The 21,165-nt window shown below is 38.3% G+C and overlaps 2 protein-coding genes across 3 annotated transcripts in view; one reads left to right on the forward strand and one right to left on the reverse strand.

Annotated features, from left to right (window-relative positions):
* ENTREP2 (endosomal transmembrane epsin interactor 2) overlaps window positions 1–8,517 on the forward strand; it is a 146,171-nt gene extending 137,654 nt beyond the window's left edge. Inside the window, exons 11-13 of the mRNA XM_074155411.1 lie at window positions 3,142–3,216; window positions 3,911–4,239; window positions 6,284–8,517. Of these exons, the coding sequence (XP_074011512.1) occupies window positions 3,142–3,216; window positions 3,911–4,239; window positions 6,284–6,469 (590 nt within the window). The 3' untranslated portion in view covers window positions 6,470–8,517. The remainder of the gene's footprint in view (window positions 1–3,141; window positions 3,217–3,910; window positions 4,240–6,283) is intronic.
* Window positions 8,518–8,523: 6 nt separating this feature from the next.
* Window positions 8,524–21,165, reverse strand: part of APBA2 (amyloid beta precursor protein binding family A member 2) — a 106,050-nt gene continuing 93,408 nt past the window's right edge. For both annotated transcript variants that reach the window (XM_074155409.1, XM_074155410.1), the window contains 5 exons: window positions 19,388–19,567; window positions 18,071–18,283; window positions 17,138–17,257; window positions 10,727–10,867; window positions 8,524–9,256 (listed from right to left, as the gene is read on the reverse strand). In XM_074155409.1, coding sequence (XP_074011510.1) covers window positions 9,185–9,256; window positions 10,727–10,867; window positions 17,138–17,257; window positions 18,071–18,283; window positions 19,388–19,567 — 726 coding nt within the window. In that variant the 3' untranslated portion in view covers window positions 8,524–9,184. The remainder of the gene's footprint in view (window positions 9,257–10,726; window positions 10,868–17,137; window positions 17,258–18,070; window positions 18,284–19,387; window positions 19,568–21,165) is intronic.

Below are 21,165 nucleotides of genomic sequence, written 5' to 3' on the forward strand. Positions count from 1 at the left end.
CTTTCTAAGGGATCTAAGGAAGAATCCTGTGACTAGCTCAAAACAAAAGAAGACAAAATGCTGAAATAACTGGTTTCATTTAGGAAGATGGTGTGTTGGTTCTATACACTTTTTGCATCATTGTTCTGTTTCTATGAATTTCAGAGACCTCATACCTAGCTCAATAATCGATCGTCTTTTACCTTTAGAAATCTAGCCTCAGCATCCTGCCCAGGAAAAGTGAATCTTTAGAAGTCTGCATTTATTTTGTGAAATTTACTCTGCTAGGATATACGTGCTGTGAAGCTGCTGTGCAGACAGCAAGTGGAAAATTCTGAATCCTTTCTTCGGTGCTAAAGAAGAACAGCCCTTTCTCTTCTGGAGAGAAACATGCTCTGCAAGTTTTCCATGTTGTGCCCCATATGGTCTTGGAGTAGTGTTTGAGAGAGAAAGATTACTGTAGGCAGCCATATCCACGTATTGGAGCTGAGTGCTGGGACACCTGGTAGAACAGATGCTCTGCCTTCATTTTTAACATGACCTAAATACAGCCATCATCTTCTCTGGAGAAGTAGCAAGATAGGAATTATTTTGACTGATTTCCAAGTTCTTAGCCCTACATGAGTTGAGGGACACGGATTGGACATTACCGAGATGTAACTGGGCTTAGCAAAGATTGTAATAAGGGAGCAGGGATGGTTCTAGAGATACTGATACCAATAAAGCAGAGGGGGAGCAAGAGCAGAAGTAACTCAGAGGGAATGTGTTTGTGCTCGCCTAGTTTGCCCTTCTTTTGCTGCTACAGAGACTACTTAAAATGAAATCTTCAAGAGAAGCACTTGAGTCTAGATGTGCGTATTTCTTTCATTTATATGTTTGGCAAACTACAGTTTGCAAAATTTTACTCTGTGAAGCTTTTCACAACTTCATATCACTTGCCCTTTCTCTACTTTTTGTTGAACGTTATTTGGAAATCATGCATAGGTTAGAAGAAGCACAATTCTAATAACATGTACTAGCTGTTTGTAGCCGCCCCCAAGCTTATTTTTCCTGAACTGTGACACACAGCTGAAGTTCTTTATAGTCTTTATAACTTTAAAAAGGCATTTGATCTAGATTTTTCGTGACTGGCTATTGGTATTCACTGCAGAATTTTAAAAAAAAATCCATTTAAAAAACAATCCATAGAGTTGAACGCTAGGCAAAGATAAAGGGAACTGACTGAGCTCCACCAGCTTTATAGAAGAAAAAGTATTTGGTTTTTTTTTTCACTTATTTTTTTTAAATCATCCTGGAGTAGAGGAACTGGTCAAATAGACCGACCATATGAGAGAGAGAACTGTAACTATATATCATTAATACTAATAACTCATGTAACAGACACACTGCGGATTTAGAGAACTGAGGGGTGGGGGACGTTCAGGCATGTTCCCAAATGGGAAGATACAGTGGCCAGATTGGGAAGGGGGGGGGGTTGGTTTTGTCTAAGACCCAGTCTTTCTACTTTAAGAAAAATTATTCATTTATCTTTCCATTAACCTTCCTACACAAGTCAATGAGATCTAATACATTAGTAATCTGGGAATTTTAACGCTGACATAACACTCTGGGCCTTTAGATCAATAAAACACAATTCTTGTGCTTCAAGCACATCATGATATGATGGGGTCTTTATGGTACGTATAGTAAATAATTCTCCCAATAATCCTTTAACGCTGAAAGTGAGCTTGTTTATTTCTTTTGAAATATCTGTCATACCTAGTAGAGAAATTATAGATGAAAATTTAGTTTAATAGGTGCCTTTATAGTCACTGTGTAGTCCCTGGTCAATGTAAGTATGGTGAGTTCACATGTAATCTCTGAAAGAAACAGTTCCCTCTTACAAAAAATTGCTCATAAATGAGTAGTTTGCACATTTTTCTATCTGTTTATCATAGCAAAGGAGGGCAAAATCAACTTCTAGCACTGATGTTTGTTACAATAAATTTAATTTATAATCAAATATGATTGATTATGTGGCTGTATCAGTTAAGTGCCTGAGTGATTATTGTAGCATCTGTGTTCCAGATAATTCAGGATAATGTCTAGTGGTGTAGTTCTGACTGTGCCGTGAGTACATTAAGCAGTATAATAATGGTGGGAAGACAGAACCTCTGAAGTCTCTCCTCTTAATAAGCATGTCATGATTCATGTGTTGCAGTACTTCAGCGTAATAAAGCAAATTAAAGACAGAATAGAAGCTGTCTCTCTTAACTTCCTACAGATTTTCTATGTTTGTAGCATCTTACATTTGTTTTTCTTCATTTAATTATTCATTCTACCAGAGAGGATTATACCAGCTTTTCATTATAAACTTTCCCTGAAGTTATGGAAGAAAACCTCTTCTATTCTACCTAGAAGTTCAAAACAGTTTTCAGTCTTGGAAACAGATGTAAACAGCCTTAGCATAAATTCGGAGGTTTATTCCATCTTGACTGTCACAGGCCTGAAATCAAAAAGACTGCAGTGGTAATTACTGTATGGTGTGATATCATCATTGATCCTTGTGCTGGCATCCCAGAAACTAATCATTAGAAGGCAACTATGTCCAGAGCTGTTTGTAGATGCTCTGTAACCACTTCTTATTAACTGGATCATCAGTAACCATAGTGGGCACCTACCTGTTAATTTAATCAGTAGTGGATAGCATTTGTTCTGCAAAGAATGAGAATCTATTAAAAAAGGAGGTAGAAATACTAAATATTGAATATTGCTGGTTTTGTAGAAACGAGAGGGATTCATCTTTCTTGGTTTTCCCGTTTTCTAAGATAAACTGTCTGCCAAGGAAATACAGAGAAGTCTAAGGTCTGCCTCAGGCAGGGAGCCGTCCCGAGCACCAGTGCTTAGGCCTGATATATTTAGGATTTGATACCTGTATAACAGAGAGGAAACCATCCAGCAGGAACGATATCTTTCTATTTGTATTTATTTAACAGCTGATAGGATATTTCTGGATACAGTACCTTCTTTTTATGGATGGACATCTTGCAAGTAGTATTTCTTCTGAGAAGTTTCATTCTGTGAAGGATATAATAAGAGAGTCCCCTGCATTTTCCCTTGTTTTGGGCAGAGGGTAGGCAGGGGCTGACTGTGCTCTTTCTGTCTCTCTCTCTTTGGTTAAAGGTGATAATTGTGCCTGGACTCCTGTATGTAGCCAGCATCGAGATGCAGGATTATCTCCAGCTGCATTAGAAACAGGTGAGAATCAGTTTTCTAAAGCCGTATCATAAGGGGTTTCTTCTTTTGTTTTAAAAATAATTAAAAGTTTCTAGAAAATTTGAGGCAGAAAAATTACTTATTAACAGCATACGTATATGATGTACAATGCTGATAGAACCAGCTGCTGAGTGAAAATAAATGCTGCGAATGAGTCCTCTGTTTTAGTTCAGCATTTTTGCTTTCTCTGTATTTCTTACTAATCTCTCTTATATTATTCACTGCTTGTTAATTTCGAGGCCTAGAAATAAAGGGAACTTTATCCTTAAAGCTGGGGGAGGGGATGGGACTGGGCCTAAAATATTCCAAGTTCCATATGTATCACTGAGTAGCTGGTGTTTCCCCTTATCGTTAATGCCAACTGAAGACCCTGAAAGTAGAGGTAACAAAAATGTCTGTGATTTATGAAGTACTTTAATTACCCACCCACTCATCCTAAATGCAGCCCTTCTTGGTCACAGGAAACAGTCTTACTCTTGACCCCTGGTTAAATACCTTTCTGCAATGTTTCCTTGATTGCATGTTTTTGTTACTCTTCAGAAAAAAACAGACATTTTATGACAAAGTAAAAATATTTGTGACAATATTTGTTTTGCCTTTTTTTTTCCTTTCTTTTTTTTTTTCTTCCTTTTTTTTAACTTATTACTTTAAAGATATTCTTCCCCCCCTTCTTTAGTTCCTGTTTCTGGTTCTCATATGGCTGCCTCTGCTTGTCAGCATTCCTTGAGCAGTTTCGTACCAACTGGAAGACAGAGGGATACAAGGAAAATTGATCTGCACCTAAAGCCAAAGGCTTGGCACACAGTCTCAAAAGAACGACCACACTCTTTAGTGGACCTTAAAGCCTATAAAGACACAAAAATTTTAGTGGCAAAATTTTTGGAACATTCAAACTGTAATCTTCCTCCAGAAGTACGTCACGTAGTGAACAGCATACGATCAGTAATAAAATCTGATGAGAGACACATGGAAGAAGCCATCTTCAGTGCCAATATTATAGACCAGGTAGGCCATTTAAGTTCTAAAGGTTTGTTCAACTGTGATAGACACATACCTTATTTAAATGTTTTTACAGTTTTAAGTGCTTCAGACAATTCCTACAAAAGTTCTTTTACAGTAACATAGCTTTAGTAAGAAATACTTAATATTTATTGGGTAGCAATGCATTTTACACTGAAGCACTCATAAATGCATTTAAAATTCTTCAGCTGGACCCAGCAATATCCTAGGAGACCTACAGGGAACTGATACTTACACATTGGTGATAGACCTCTCTTATTTCTGATGTTTTCTGTGCCTGTGACTGTTCCATACATGAATTTGTGTTTATATACACAAAACTGACCTGGATCTGTTATTTCTTCAGGCAGAAGTATGTGTACAGCATAAGCTACAAGCTGAAAAGGATGGGTAGATAAATGAGCAGGGCCATGATCTATCAAAACAGAGCACTGCGGTTACCCTTACTCTTGGCTAGAAGAATGATAATGACCCTTGCTGGTTTTAAGAAAAAGAATTGAGAAATTGTGCTTTTCCAAATGAAGGAATAATGCATCTTCTCACTTTGAGTGAGAATAAAACAGACGCAAGGCTTGTAAGGAATCTTGTAAAACAAGGGAATTAGTAGTGGCAGGAACTTTTATTAGCTAATAAATCACCTCTTGCTAGTACTGTTACCAGAGTGCTCGCTATAGAAATTAAGTTCCTTTCACGTTGTCGGATCTGAAAAGCAGAATGCTGTTTGCACTGACTGGCCACACTCCGGGTGCCTGTCGGGTTTCACGGAGCAGGAGAGATGGTGAAGGATCACGTGTGGGGTCTGTTCCCCGCTTCTGAGATACTGTCACTCCTGTGGGTTCGCTGAGCCCTAAATGAGGGAAACTGGCCAAGTATTAAAATAGGATTTAGTAACACTTAAACAGTGAGATAGTGTGATGGGTAGCAGGAACATACAGCGTTTATTAAAGCTTGCTGCAGGATTGGTTTTGCTAACTCTGAAGTAGAACAGAGAAGCAGCAGCCTCTCAGTTATCTCTGTAGTCACACGGGTAGTACTATCATGACATACTAAACAGAGTGTCAGTATGGAATTAAATCTGAACATTTTTATTGCTTTACAAAGTTTATAGGTCATTAAATCCTCAAGTTTAGAAAGCTGAAAAAAATTTTCTTTAAATGAAAAATAATAGTTTCTCACAAAAAGAAAAAGAGTATAAAAAATTTGAGTGTTTATGTAGATCATAAAGCCAGAAACCAATTGCCTAGTATTTATCCTGTGTGGTTTTCTTAGGTCAGGAGAGACATACAGTTTTTCCACATCAACGAAATAATTCTAGTATGGTTTTTTTTAGACAAAAATTATTACTAATTAGTGAAAGTTCAGAGCATCCCAGCAATCTACTTAAGAAATCACAGAATTTTTGGTAAAATAGTTGTATAATTAAGATTTGTGAAGTAGCTTGACAGCTCTATTACCACCAAATGTTTGTTCACCAGGCTTGCAAGGTTTTAGTTCTCTTCCACCCTCAGCAAAGCTAGTCATAGCATCATAGAATTGCCTAGGTTGAAGGGACCTTTCAGATCATTGAGTCCAGCCATCAACCTAACACTGACAAAAACCATCACTGAACCAGGGCGCTAAGCACCACATCTACTCATCTTTTAAATACCTCCAGGGTATTTCTCCTAAAAGAAACAGATGAGTTTAATTTGCTCCAAACTAGTACTTGTCAATTATAAAGCAGAGCTGCTGCCTTTGCCACAGGTTTCCTTTTCATTCCTCTAGAGAACCAAATACCTGTTTGCGCCTCTGTGGGCTCAGCCCCACGGTTCCAAGGGGAGGCCTGACCCCTCTCAGACCTGGCTCTGCCTTCCAGCCGGGGGGCAGGAGGAGCAGGGGGGGTCTCTGAATGGCCGCAGGAACACACAGCTCCTCTGGGAGAGATCCTTCACTAGATAACCTACATGAAATGATGCTCAGGGACTGAACCTTTTAAATGAAAACATTTCTTACCCTGTTCTTCCTTCTCCATTCCTTCCCTTTTAAACAGGTAATTACAAGTTCCCAGCAGAATGTGAATACCTCTAGAAAGCGACTTCAAGAAGATCTTCATCTTCAGAGCTGTGGTGCTCTGAGCTCTCCCGTTGCCTTCTTACGTAGGTCCCATATCACTCGCAGCTTAGAGCGGGACAGGCCTCACAGTTTAATTGGAGTTTGCCGGGAGACCATCCTTTGATAATATTCGCAGGTATGTGATTCCAGCAAAGAGATTTAAGGAAGAAACCAGGACTGGGAGAAATTACAAGTAGTGGATGACTTAATAAGGAAAAAGTGTCTTCCTTTGGAATTCCACTTTTTTCCAACAGCAGGAGGAGAACACCTGTTTTTCTGAATGTAAATTTAAGCCCTGATTTTTGCAAAATTTTAACTGATTTATTAGTAAAGTCGTAACAAATGTTTACCCAACCAGAAATGCATTTATTTCACTGTACTTACAGAAATGCTACTGATGCTGCCTAGCATTTCTTGAAAACTGTTGCAAAACCGCCAGAGACCGGGTGTACAACTTTAAAGTTGTATTTATTTAATGTACCTCAAAGTGTTTTAACTATGATCAGTGTTTTAATAAAAAGTATTTCTGGACTTCGCTTTTTCAACAGCTGATTTGGATAGAAATGTAAAGGTGATTCATACGCACATACAGTGCTGCTTCTAATCCATTTCTCCAGTGTCTTTCCTGCCAGGCTTAACTGAGCTGCCCTATTCAAACTGCTCCCCCGATATCTTGCCCTTTTAAATCCTAGCAAAGGCTGGAGCGTGGTTTATTTATTATTCTGAATGCTCATGAGTCAATGGAGTAGCGTATGCCATTGAAAACTGACATTTAAGTACTCTGGGAATTGTGATGAAAAGATGCATTAGGGAAGAAGTCTTTGAAATTCTACATCTCCAAAAAGCATATTTCACAAACTTTTTACAAAGGCCAACTGGTAGGAATTTAGATGCATTTTTATCTAGCAGAGCCTTGAACATTTTTTCAAAAAAGAATTGTTACTCCAACTAGTAGTTTTGACAATTGTATTATAAAACATGTCCTTGTGGTTCTGCTGCATTTATGATTTATTTAACATTTATCTTAACAATGAAAAATAAAAAGTAGGTATCGTTGACACTGATTTGATTACCAGTATAAACACAGGTCTGCCAGCAACGTCTTCCAGTGCAAGCTTCATCCTGGCTCTCTGAGGAAATTGGAAAGGCCTTAAACAAAAGGTTCTCATAAAGAACCTACCACAGGTTGACGTTTCAGAGTTTTAATTTTTTTGCAGCAGTGCTTGCCAGGAGCATTAGTTTCCATTTCAGGTTTAATCATACAGTGGTTTCATTTGTGTCACTCTGAGCTGGGCAGATATCCTGTGAAAAGGTCACAAAGGAACGTAGCTGAAGATGGGTAGTTCAAGTTTTACAGAATCATCCATTTTAATGTATTTTAATTATAGCATGCTTCTGTATTGATGTGAAGTTACAGTGACATCCAGTGGCAACAAGGTATGCTAATTGAAAGCATCTACTCTCAAGATAATAATGATACACAAATTCCTAATTCAAGAGCTTAATTCCTTTTAAAAAAAATGATCTGTGACCTTTGCAACTGCACTTAGATGAAGAATTAAAGGATATTCTACTTGGATTTTTTTTTTTTATTACGTAAACTTACACAACAAACAAAATAAGCAAGCTTCCTTTATTATTTCAGATTTATTAGTGATGGTAGATTAATTCTTTCCTAAGGTCAGTTGCATGCAACACACTACTCCTTGAAGTACAGTCATCTAAAGCTCCTTAGTTACTGCATGGTAAGGCTTCTTAAGTCACAGTGTATTTTCTTCAAGGCCTTGGCCAAAAAAAAATCTAGACGAAAAGTTACACCAATTAACATTTATCTCATAAGGAATACAACTTTACTACTAGTGTTTTTTTAAATCTCTACACATTCTAATACTGCTGATGGTGCTAGGTTATTTGTCAAAACAATTTACATTCAGAACACATTGCCTTAGGAATAAGAATGCTTTATAAAAGACAGAAACAGGTAAGCATGGCTTTCCCATTTTGAGCCAATATAAACAAAAAGGTAATATGCAAAATTTAAAGAAAAAAAACCCAGCCCAACACATACATTACACAACCTGTGCAATAAGTTATCCATGAAATAACTCTGTTAAATCATAAAAATCACAAGCATTAAAAATAAATATGTATCTAAATAAATATTTTGATTTTAATCTTGTGGCAATTATTCTTTATTTAGCATATGAAACACTTGTTACATGTTTATGTTCACACCTTGCCAAACAGGTTACACTTGTCATAACAATACCAAGTACTACAGTGGTTTTCTTTACATCAGAATCTAAAAGTTTTAACTGCACACATTCCTTTCCACTGAAATACTATCTATTCAGCACCAGTTTTAAAATTATGCAAAGCCACCAGTATCGGATCACTTTATGGGGACTGGGATTTTTTTTAACTTGAGGCAGCCGTAACTTGCTCTAATTGCTTCTCTTTGCTATTTCCCGCAGTCTCATTCATCAAATATTCACATTCACCATGTTATCAAACAAGACAGACATACATACATCACTCCACATAAAGGTTACAAATAAATATGTTTTAAGTTTTATGAGAAAAGAGTTCAGAAGATGTTGCAAAATACTTAAATGTTTTACAAAGATTTTTGTCAGTGATTATTGTCCTTGACCATCCTTCTCATCACTTTTTGGCAAAGAAATAAAAAGGAAGGAGAGAAAAGGCAGAGACACCTGTCTGTTCCTTGTTTTGGAGTCCTCAGGTCAGCTTCATTCATACAAAATACAAAATTCTCTTCAGCTACGAGGGCTTCGGCTGTGATGGAATCATTTAGTTATTTTGCTGCAAGAGTCGCATGCTAGATGTACAGGGGTGTCTCTTGCCCAGTTAGAAGCCTGAACATGGCAGCTGGCATAGTCTTCATGTGAATCTGTCAATTGATTTACACAGAAATCAACAGAATTGTTACCAGTTTAACACAATCCGTAAGGCCCAATCTGTCTCCCCCTGTGGTGTCAGTGCATTTGTCCTGCTTTCTATAGATATGAATGTTACCAAAGTCTCTACTTCAAAGTTCTCTGGTTCTAATAAGCTGCTTTGCCGTCTTTGCTTTTTTGTGTGGTTTTAAAATGACAACGTCAGGATGCAACATCACACAGCTTAACAGCATACGTAAACACTTTCTTTTCTGATGCCCTAATCCAGTTACAGCCCTTAAAAAAGAAGAGCACAAACCTCTGAAAATTCACTCTGCTGTTGGTATTAACTGAACTTGGATTTTAATTCTATCTCCTTCCTTGTGGGAGTGTCATTTCATACGTATTTTCTCCTAACGGGAGTTTGATCCTCTGAACATAAAACTTGGACTTTATCACCTGATGTTTAAATGCCAGTCAAGAGTTTGGTGGAACAGGTTCTCTCACAGCTAGTGTACTTAAGTTCCTTCTACAAGGAGTGGTGTCAGAGGGATTTTAGGCAGGATTAAAGGCATCAGGTAATGAGAGTTCAAATCCCAGAACTGTAGGAACAGCTGTAAGTCCCTATCAGACAATGCAAGAGGAAGGAAGGTAAACTTTACTAACTGGTAACCCAGACCCTCACCAGCCATACACTGCCTGGATAGCTTGGTCTCTTCATGCTGAAAAAAAAAGTTTCATGCTGTCCTCACATCTTTAGTGAGATGTTATGCAGCAAATATCTATCATAAAGGTGTGGAGGTTCTATTGAAATCTACAGCTTTGTTCCTGCCAACACGCACATACCCTGTATTATTTTTCAAGTATCATTTTCCAGAGGAAAACAAGTTATCTTTGATTTTTGGCAAAGGAACTAGTGGGAGACCTGGCCAGGGTTGTGTATGATACTATCACTAAATTCAGTAAGGAGTTTGATAAACTGGAGGATCGTTGCTGCTTTCTTTGAAAGTACCGGAGAGAGATGTTTTAACTGATTCCAAAGGTAAGTTGGAAATGTTCCCTGGAAATGAAATGATTAAAATACATACCAATTGGAATCTCTCAGCTCTTTGAATGTTATTTTATTTCTATGGCAGATGCTGTAGTGATAAGCCAAAAGACATTTTCATAGCTAACATGCTTGTGCAATTTCTTCCCTTAATTCATTGGTTTAATTCAAACAGTAGGTTGAAGGTTCAGAATCCTGAAGAGTGGAAATCGGGAGTGGAAAAATGCAGTGAACGTGCATGTAATTGTTCAAAAAATATTCTGTTAATTGTTTGTTCCTAGTGCTCAACTCCAGTTCACTGAGGTGGTGGTTTCAATGCTGGTTTACTGAGGTGGTGGTTTTGGTGTGTTTTAACATTAACACACTCTTTTCAACCGAAACATATATTCTTTCAACATTTTTAATTCCTTGATAAAGTATTTAGTTGCTTTCTTACCTCTCCTACTGAATTAGACAATGCTTGTACTATCTTCTCATGAGCAGTAGCAACAACGCTTTGTCCGTTGATCTCAATAATACGATGTCCTACTCTTACCCCTCCTCTCTCAGCTATTCCACCTCGCATCAAGCTGCAAATCTGCCAAGAGAAAGCAAAGTTTATTAAAGCTTAGAAATCTCATAAGGTAGACATTAGTAGGATTTAATACATAATAATAATGTGGTGACACCATAAGGATTCCAGAAGGTACTTGTGAAAAGTATTAAGCAATACTGTGAGTTTTTAAATGTTGGTTTGTGGGTGTTTTTTTTCTAAATTTCTGCAAATTACTTTTTTAATTTTCATTCTCATGGCCTGGGAACATAAAAATACCTAACACAGTGATGCAGGTAGCAGCCATGCAAAAGAGTGGAGTTAGAGGGAAGAGAGAATTTTATGTACTGTTGGAATAGGAGAAGAAAGTGATTTTTAAATATTTCTTACTTTGCCACCTGGGCTCTTTCTGCAAACTACCACATTATTCTTTCTGAATAATGGGAAATATAAGAAGTACTGAAGTAAATACTAATCTACAACAGCAACTTTTTCACATACATGGAAAAAAACTGACATAAAGCTTAATCCTTAGCCCTGCATAAATACTAATTTAGACTGAAGGAAAGAATGACACCATACAGACATTCTATATTGAAAGCTGGCAATCTGTCAAAAGGGTCACAAAGATATAAGGAAAGATCTAAAAGATATCAGGAAGAAATTCTTTACTGTGAGGGTGGTGAAACACTGGTCCAGGTTGCTCAGAGAAGCTGTGGCGGATGCCCCACCCCTGGAAGTGTTCAAGGCCAGGCTGGATGGGGCTTTGAGTAACCTGGTCTAGTGGGAGGTGTCCCTGCCCATGGCAGGGGGTTGGAACTGGATGATCTTTAAAGGTCTCTTCTGCCCAAACCATTGTACGAAATGTGCAAATTCTGTTTCTTTTTACAGGCTGTTCTCAGCGCAGTGAATTATTGACAACTTGTTTTCTGTGCCTCTGCAGGCTGGAAAAGGGCGCTCTGGTCTCCGGAGCCACTGCTTGTCTCTGTGTTTTCCAGTGCTGCTGGCCATAGGGAGTTTAAGATGAAGGCGGCAAGGCAGGCCCCTGCTTCAGCTGGCACCTGCAGGTACCAGTAGAGTTACATTCACCAGGCGTAGTCCCAACAGACGCTGCTACTTAAAATGCAACCTGCTGTACAGGCAGGAAAAAATCTCAATCCAGTATGGGGAAATTAAAAGAATGTTTCCTCCTCAGCAGTGGTACCTGTGCTGCAACAGGGCCCTCCCTGACAGACCAGACAGCTGAATACTAGACAGAAATTGTTGGGAAGTTATTTCAGAAGACTAAGCTCATGCAGCACATAAGGCAGGTAATGTATGGCTTGAATCTCTGGAACTGAGCAGAGCTTAGCAGTGCTGAGATTTACCTTTGCTTGGAGGAAAAGAAATGAGTGCTAGAGCATCCAACGATGGCTGTTTCTGCGGTTACTGTCAATGGTTAGAATCATATGCCAAGAATTATTATTTGCTGAGATCTGGTAATCTCAGCAAATCTTTGCTCTGAGCAAATTACAAGTATGATATGATGTGGCTTGTGTCCCAGTGAGTTTGTAAACTAATTCAGAAACACAGTATGTGGGGAGATGGCCAAACTGGAACATATTGAAGGTGAAACATTGTCTGTGGTTGACCAGAACCTTTTCTGTATGACACTAACAATTTCTTTTAAATTCCTCTTCCCAAATAACAATGCTAAAAATGAATGCAAAACAAATTAAATCCCTTCCAAGTTCAGGTTGTCTTATACGGGGAGCAAAAATATATAGTTCGGTTTTGTTCATAAAAAGCTTTTCTCAGCCTGAAAAAAAGCCAACTTTCTCTTGTGGTGAGACTTATCTTCCATCACGCTATCGTTAGTGGCTTTACCTACTGTGGTTCATAAACTGTTTCTGATGGACTTTTATGGATAGAGGCACCATCAGGACCCTTCACAGAATTGCATCTTAAATTTCAGTCAGGTACAGTATATTGTTTTGCAGGTAGTCAGTCTACCTTCTAATCATATAGCTGATAAGATAAGCTGTACTACATAGATCTTCTCTTTTATAGAAAGCTGCTCAATTTATCTCACTGTTATAATAACAGTTTGCTCCTTGCTGTTGGGGATTGTATGCAGTAATCTGAAAGGACAAAAAGCCGAATGTGCCAAAAGAAACCCTGTAAATATATTTTTCACAGTATAAAAGAAAATACAGAGACAGTACAGCCAGCTGAAATAGAAGCTTTCAGAGCAAATGGAAATGTGACCTCTCACCCCGCTGGCATAAAGGAAAAGATAATGGCTTGCATATCTCTCCAGAGCACCTTTCATTGTGTGGCTCTCAGAGCACTTTTAATATCATCAGTGAATTTCTGCTTTCTAAAAGCCTCAGACATAGGAAGCGGTCTCTTATCTTCATTCAAGAATGTGATCCCTCTCGAGGGAAGGGAGTCAGCTTCCTTTTTGTGCACATTAACTATTTTAATGAGGTAGAAAGAGAAACAGACACCGAGCCCGAGTGGCTCTGCCTGGCCTCACAGATCCTGTTAAGCGAGAGACGGTGTGCAGATGTAAAGAAATACGCTGTATGTAAAGCACGCATTCACCTGGCCCTTGTATTTGCCAGTGGCTGACTCAAAGCAGCCTCAGGACTTTTGAGTCCGCCAGTGGAGCTCTGGCAGATGAGGCTGCCACGTTTAAGCTCAGCAGTACCTCGAAGTAAATACGATTCTATTCAACCAGGATTGTTTAGCCTGCTATACTTGTTGAACACAGTCACAGCTGTAATAATAGTAAATAAAGCATGACGGATCTGGATCTTCTTGTAAGCAAGAGCCTATACTCTATTTACTGTGTAAACTGAAGGAAAAACAAGGGAAAAAAAGAAAGGTGTAAACCCTACTGGTTCAATCCATTCAGCTGTTACAAATTCTGCGATATCTTAGACATGCTGCAGTGCATCAGATGTGAAACTTCAGTAGCTTCACAATCACTTTTTTTTTTGCAACTGCCCATTGTGTAGCAAAACATTAAGGATAGAACAGTGCAAGGCAAAGTAACTGTTTACTCTGTGTAAATGCCTTAAATGTAACCTATCAAACCAGGTTTCTCCTCATTTCACTCCTACATTACTTTATTTAAACCCCGTATAATTTTTTCCCCAGACAGTTTGAATAAATATAAACGAAGGCAAGGAAGAAAGAATAAACAGTTTGTTCTGTTAAGTTTTACCTATTTTTACTGTATTTTTAGATATAATTGTGCTAGGCTAGGAATAGGGTAGATACACTTCTCAGAGAAAGTCTCTGAGCTCTGAAATCTAGCCGGAGAAGTGGTGCATTGTCAGCAGTAGAAATACAACTGGCAATACACAGATTTTTTTCATCATCTAGGAAACAAGATAATGATGTGATACAAGAGGACCACTTGTATTTAAATATAATTTTAAAAGAAGCGTAGCATAAGGATTTTCAGAAGGTGGCTGACAGGTCACCTTATGTTCACCTCATCACGCAAGATTCATACTTGTTTCATATATATGCACAATATTTCTTTTTTTTTTTTTCTTAATGTTTTACAGTTCAAATTTTAGATTCCTTTTTTAAATATGCAATTAAACTACATCAGTAGCTTTCAAGAGCCATGAAGAATATTTGCATTATTAGTGCAAGAGGAATTTTGCAAAATTAACACTCTGATTTGTGCCGCTGTGCTGTTCTCTAACTAAAACTTCCAAAAGCTGGCGCTACTCATGCTCCATAAAGTAGAACTTAAGGCTTTGCATTAATTAAACTATACAGAATACACCAAGAAAACAGTCACCTGCAGCAGCCCTGTCTCTGCATCTTCCTGATAGCCTATGCAAGCAGAACCCAGCTCAGCTACTACTTTTGTACGCCATGTTGTTTATGGGCTGTTCGCTAAGGCAATCGCTGTGCGTCCTGCAGGGATGAGATATGCAGGGTGAAAAGGAACCACCGCACAACTGCTCTCAGAAGAGGCCAGCAATAAGTACCAGCTGCACGCGTAATGAGGTAATGGCATAGCAGCAGGAGACATTTAATTATACCCATTCTGGCAAGCCATTTATTTCTTCGCTGTGCTAATGCTGAGCCAACAAAGAGTAAGGATATTATTTCTGAATCCTGTCATAATTTATAACAATTGCTGGCAATTACAAAACCACTTTTTAAAAGTTCAGTACCAGACAGATGTGCTTTGCAGAGTCATATTTTCAAATGTTAAGTGAAGTAAGAGGGAGTTTATCTGAGGAAGGACTTACAGGCCCGGAAGCTTGTGAATATAGCAGCCTAACAAACGATGTTAATCTCTCCTTTTTGTTCATTGGCTTTAGTATTCAAACACAGACTCTTAATAAATGAAATATATTGCAAGGCTTTTTTTTCCTTTTTTTTTGTTAGCTGAGAAGGATTTTTATGCTGAATTCAGTAAACTTTCTATTGGATGTCATCTAAATGTTGCTGATTTAAGTGGAACGAAGGATCACCATCCATCGAGTGGTGAATATGACAAATGACCAGTAGATGGAGCGAGCACACTATGAAAGAAAGCAACCAGTCTGCAGAATTTACTAAACTAAGGCTCCAATTATGTAGGAGATGATTAGCTGGGACAAGATGATAGATTGTCTCACAGACTCTGTAACCGCCTCTGTCCATGTGAGGACTTGATACACTGCTTCTAATGCACCCTGGCCTGATTCTTTTCCCCAGCCCTGACCCAATGCCGACAGGCCTCCTGAAGGGGTTGATAAACACACCATAGTATTGCTCGTTGTTCCTTACATATATTTTCTTCTTTTTGTCATAGCACCAGCTGAACATACTAGATTTACAAAGGATAGCAATTAGGAAATAAATCAATGCCTCATACAGTGTTACACGCTGTTCTTGGCACACTCTGTGAGATCTTGTAAAGCCAGATCCTATCCTTTTTATACCAAGACTTGGGATTTCCTAACGCAGAGTGAACTACCAGCAATAACCATACCCACTTAACATACATGTCCACATAAGTGACATAGGATTAAGCACAGGCAAAGGAGGACAGAAATATACCACACTCCTGATCTGTCTGTGTTTTCTCACAGACCTCTCTCTACTCCAGTGTCAGAGCATTAATCACAAACATAACAAATAGTTTAAACCTCTGCTTAAAGGATGTCAACCTGGGTCCAACCTACAGATGGACTAAGGCTTGTAGCAGTGTTCTTTATATCAATCTCTGCTGTGACCACCACGTGGTATGTGATCTTAGGTAGGAACACTTAAAACTTAGGTACAGTAATAACAGAGATGGCTAGCAGAGCTGGGAATCCGCTAATGAGCTATCTGTTTGCTAAAGCACAGTAAGACCCATAAACCGTATCCTATAGCGTTACCTGCTACTTTTCCAAGGGTGGCAAACAGAAAGCTGATAACTTCAATTGATGCGTTTCATAGAACAGGGGACCAGAGCCCCCAGTCCTTTGTGATGGGGTTTTCTGTGTGAGCAGCCTGATTGTTTTTTTCCTAGACTAGAGGAAGAGGAGATGGTGGTGGTCCTGCACTACAGACAGTCCCTAATGCTCGTATCAGCCCCCAGGAAGGCCAGGTGATTACCTGAGCTAGTTGTGTTGGGAGTTTGCTTTGGAAAGGTGTCAGAGAATGGCTTGGGAAGGAAAAGTTGCGAGAGGAGGACCCTAAGCTGCACGGGCTAAGTGTTACCTGCCACAGTCATTCTCCCGTTTGCTTCTGTTGTTACAGGGAAACTGCAGCGTGCAGAGAAGGGCTACCTGTACAATCACTTGTAGTGAGCAGCATGTAATTTTAACTGGAAGAGGTTACAGTTGCATTCCCTTGCCCGCTACCATTCCATTCAAACAAATTACGCACAGTGGAAGAAAAATTAAAAGTCTTAGTCTGTACTGAAATTTAAAAAAGAAAAACAGGATCAGAGCTAAGATTAGAATGTTACAATTCTAAGAACCTGTTTCAGCGTAATTGTTTTCCTTGTAAGTCGGGCACACTAATGACAGAGTTATACATGAATTAGCTGTTCCAGGTACTGCACCAAACAATCTGGACTATAAATCTTGTGGCTGTATTACGTAGGAAAATCCCTCAAGAATGGCAGTACTTGTTCTCCTGGTGTTGTCCATTTGTGTTGTATTACTCGGGGATGTGATTATAATGTTTTGATTAATTAAAGGGTCACAGTACAAAAGGTGAGGTCGTGTGCAACGATTTTTTCAGTACTTCAGTGTGCTTTTTGAAAGAAAAAAGAAAAGAAAAAAAATCCCACATCCAAAACAATCCCTGAACACAGAAACTTACAATTCCATTCTGTACACTGAAGCCCAGCTGGTATTTTAAGTCTGGCCGTTTTATGAGGACAGTAGTAACAGGAGGACAGCTGACAATGTTCAGTTTGACTTGTGTCTGATTCTTCAGACCCTGTAAGATATTCCAAAAATCAGTATTTCTGAAATGGATTTTAATTTTCTCTTTCATTAGTGGTTTACTAACTGCAAGAGTGTAAATCGGCTTATGTGAGAAAGAACAGCTAGAAATAGAAATAGAAATCTGTTGTTAACTTAGAGATACGTTTCTCTGTTTCATTTATTTCCCAAGCTATTTGGCCCAACAAAACATATCAAAACTTTGCCTTTAATTACTATAGAAACTTCAAGAATGTTTTCAAGATAAACCAAAACTGACTACTGCTTTCCCTTTACCAGCATCTGGCTAATTAATCTCCTGCTGCTGCTGCTCTTGGTAAATCTGCACAGACATTAGATTTAGTCTCAGTGATTAAAGATAATGCATTCTCAGATGCCATCGTGTCTGGGGAATCTTCGTAGACTCTCTTGATCTGTCCTGCGGTCCACCAGCCTCTATCCATTTCATCTGCCTGGAGTCCAAAGAAGCGTAGTAGATTTTAATCCTCAGATTTTAATTTAGAGGCTGCGAGGAAGCCTGAAACTTTGAAGATAGCTAAGTAACTTAATTTAGGCAAATTTTTCAGACTCTTTTGTTCCAGTCCAGTAACAAAGCTGCAGTCAAATTCTCCAGCCCAGAACTTCTGCACATTATCACCCTTGAATCTCTGTTTCTAGTTCTACTTTTTGTTAACAACACTTTTTTTTTTACTTTTTTTTTCAGAGAGATGAAAAATCGTATCTGCTGGAAATCTACAGGGTCATTTGTCAGAATATTACATCTATGCTGGTTTACAATCTACAGCATACAGTTGTAAGCTTGGGGTACCTTTATGATCCCTTGGCATGTTGCAAGAGGTAGACCAACTAAACTGGTCCCATTAATGGACATAATTTGGTCTCCAATGCTTAGTTTTCCTGAACGGGCTGCAGGGCCTCCGTTCATCATGTTAGCCAGGATAACAGTGGGTAGAATCGATCCCCATCCAGATTCCACAATCACTACCCCAAGAATTTCTCCCTTCTGTTTTTCTAGCTGGAGCTGCAAATAAAAAGGAAAAAAAAAGTTTTTGCTTTGATTCGTCTAAATTTGAGCACTAGCATCTTAGTTGTTCCTGAATAACACCTACAAAGTACAAAAATAATTCTATTCTATTTGCCTGACTTCAAAAACACTGTTAAAACTGTATAACACTTATCTTTTTTTTTCAGGAGTATCCTTCATTTGTTCGGTGAAAGTCATTTAGGTTCTAACAATAAGCAAAAAACTAACACACTGGTTAACTCTATAGAAAGTGGTAGAACTGAATACCAAATGAATGAATACCAAAGAAGCTTTTATCCTTCTTGGAACCTGGCAGCTAAGGGAGGCTGTAACATTTTGTGGCAATGCATGGAACACAGGCTTCAGTTTCACTCCACTTCTGCCGTCACTGTTTAGGTTGTCTCTTCATCTCAGCATTTGTCTGTCCTTATTTTCAGGCAAGGATCTCTTGATTATTATTGTTGTTGTCATTATTATTATTATTATTATTATTATTATTATTATTATTATTAACATTATTGAATATACTTATGCCTAGCATGTTAATCTAAGATCCCTTATGTGCTGATGTAACGTAAATGATGACTTCTCCTCAAATATGGTAATGTTAACTGTTCAGTAATCATAGCATATCTAACTTCTAGAGAAGAGGAGTAAGAGTTTAAGTAGAGAATATACTCTCTAACAAAATACTAGGGATTATTTTCTTTCACGTTTGAAAGAAGGGGGGACAGGGACACCCATGCCTGTAAAAAATCACTTACAACGTGCATTACAATGGAGTGTCATCTCTCTTTCTGTATCAGTACATTGGTAAAACATTAAAAAAGCTTACACTGTGTACTGTGAATAGCACAGAGCTTATCTATTTCAGATGTAAATGTACTTTATTACTGTTTTGATCAACGGAAGCAGAAAGACCCTGAAAATGAAAAGAAGACATTCTAAACTTATAAAGCTGATTTTAGTAGCATGGTATTGATGAAGCAACACATCTTGAGATGTAAAGTCATCTTTAAAATGCCAAAAGAGATTTCCATAAGAACTACATTCCTCTGAAAAAATGGATCACTCTGAAATGAAATTCCAGAACTAGTTTACCTCTTTGCAGTTTTCTGAATTGGAAAAGTGTATGAGGTCATCATTGTACATCTCTTGGGTATTGATGATGTCACTGTATTCTTTCTGACTGAGATCCTCTGGGTTAATTCCGTTGGCTCTTAAAAACTCTTGGTAAGCCACGCTGAAAGCCTGACCAATTGACTGAGCTATCAGCTGTGCCTAGAATGTAGAAGACAAAACACAGCTCAGAGAAAGGACTGATAAGCAATTTACCACTGAAACATAAGAAACAAGAGAGAGATTGGCTTAATCTTAAAACAGAGTCAAAACAAAGGCTCCTGTAAAGCTGCTAAGTTAGCATGGATATACAGTCACTTTAAGGTCAGTTATATAGAAAGAATCCATTACATCCAAAATCAAATTGCAAACTCCATTAAAAATCCCTGCTGATCTCCTATCATCAGTACGTTGCAGTAGCAAGCAGCCATATGCTACGTATGTACTCGGTCCAATAAACACTGGGAAGTACTGGCTTTGCACCAATATGGAACAGAGCTTACAGAAAAGACTCACAAACCCCGCTTCTGATCCCAGTGTATTTGCAGGAGTAAGAAGAAAATGGATGCTCTGCTTGCACGTGCCTTCACAGACATGTATGCACTGATGGTTTTGGTTGCCGTGTCACCTGCTGCTTCTCCACCTTGGTTTTACAGGACTGAAAAAATACTTCAGCAAAACCATCTGCTCTCCTATTACTGCCGTGATACCTGGCTCCAATTCCCAACAAACATTGCACATCTACCATAGCTATTCCCATTAACACCTTGGCTGGCAACATCAGGGATGCTTTCAAGAATGCAGCCAGAACCATGATTACAACTTGTTAATGTTAAGAACAACTCTTCAAAATTCCCTGGGTCTTTATTAATTTTTGGAGCACTTATCTGCACCTGCATTTTACAATAGTATGCAAGAAATGATGACTTACCATTACACATTAATAGTGAGTACAATTAATGAAACATTATAGTGACTGGTATTTGGATGTGTCAAAAATATATAATTAGAAAGAAATCTACAGAATCCAACGATGATGATGGTAATACCAACTACTTTGCACATTCAGCACACTGCAAAAGGCAGCTAATTAAAGAATTACTGAACTGCTGTAAAATTTACTTTCGTGTCCCACCAGATGGCACTGGAACACAGAAAAACAGAGGTAGAGATAAGTAAAAGGAATTTGTAGTCAACTTTTTCTACATTTGATTTCTTTTTTAATTTTCCTATTCTGAGTTTATTGCAGCTCACAGGAGACTGCCACGTTGGGTTGGGTATATTTGTGGTTTTCAGGTACTGTATTCTGTCCTCAGGGAATATGAGTAACTCCCAGTGATCTGAGGAGTTAATTGCATCTTACAGCATAACTCTCTACAAATATTACTATTCAAAATGATACCACTAGTCTGGAAATGCAACACACTTTCTTAGGCAGTAGGTACATGCTAAGCATATTATGAATGCATAGGGTTTTCTGGACAACACTGTAAATCTAAATCTTCTTGCAATCTACCAATCAGACACACAGTGTTTTCTTTGATGCTAAAAGGTGATTTTCTTATTTCATTTATGCTGCAATACACAAAAGCACTGATCTGCTTGACTGGAAAATTATTTTAGAAAATCAAGGACATAATTAGCCTAGCCAGTCCCAAGCCGTTCCTTCATATTTCAAAACATCTTTTCAAATACCAAGAAGTTTGTAGCAGCATGATCATACAGATGTCATCAAGAATGTTTTTATATTGTTCCAGTAT

The sequence above is a fragment of the Numenius arquata genome, chromosome 11, assembly GCF_964106895.1.
Source record: "Numenius arquata chromosome 11, bNumArq3.hap1.1, whole genome shotgun sequence".
In the NCBI taxonomy this organism is placed as follows: domain Eukaryota; kingdom Metazoa; phylum Chordata; class Aves; order Charadriiformes; family Scolopacidae; genus Numenius; species Numenius arquata.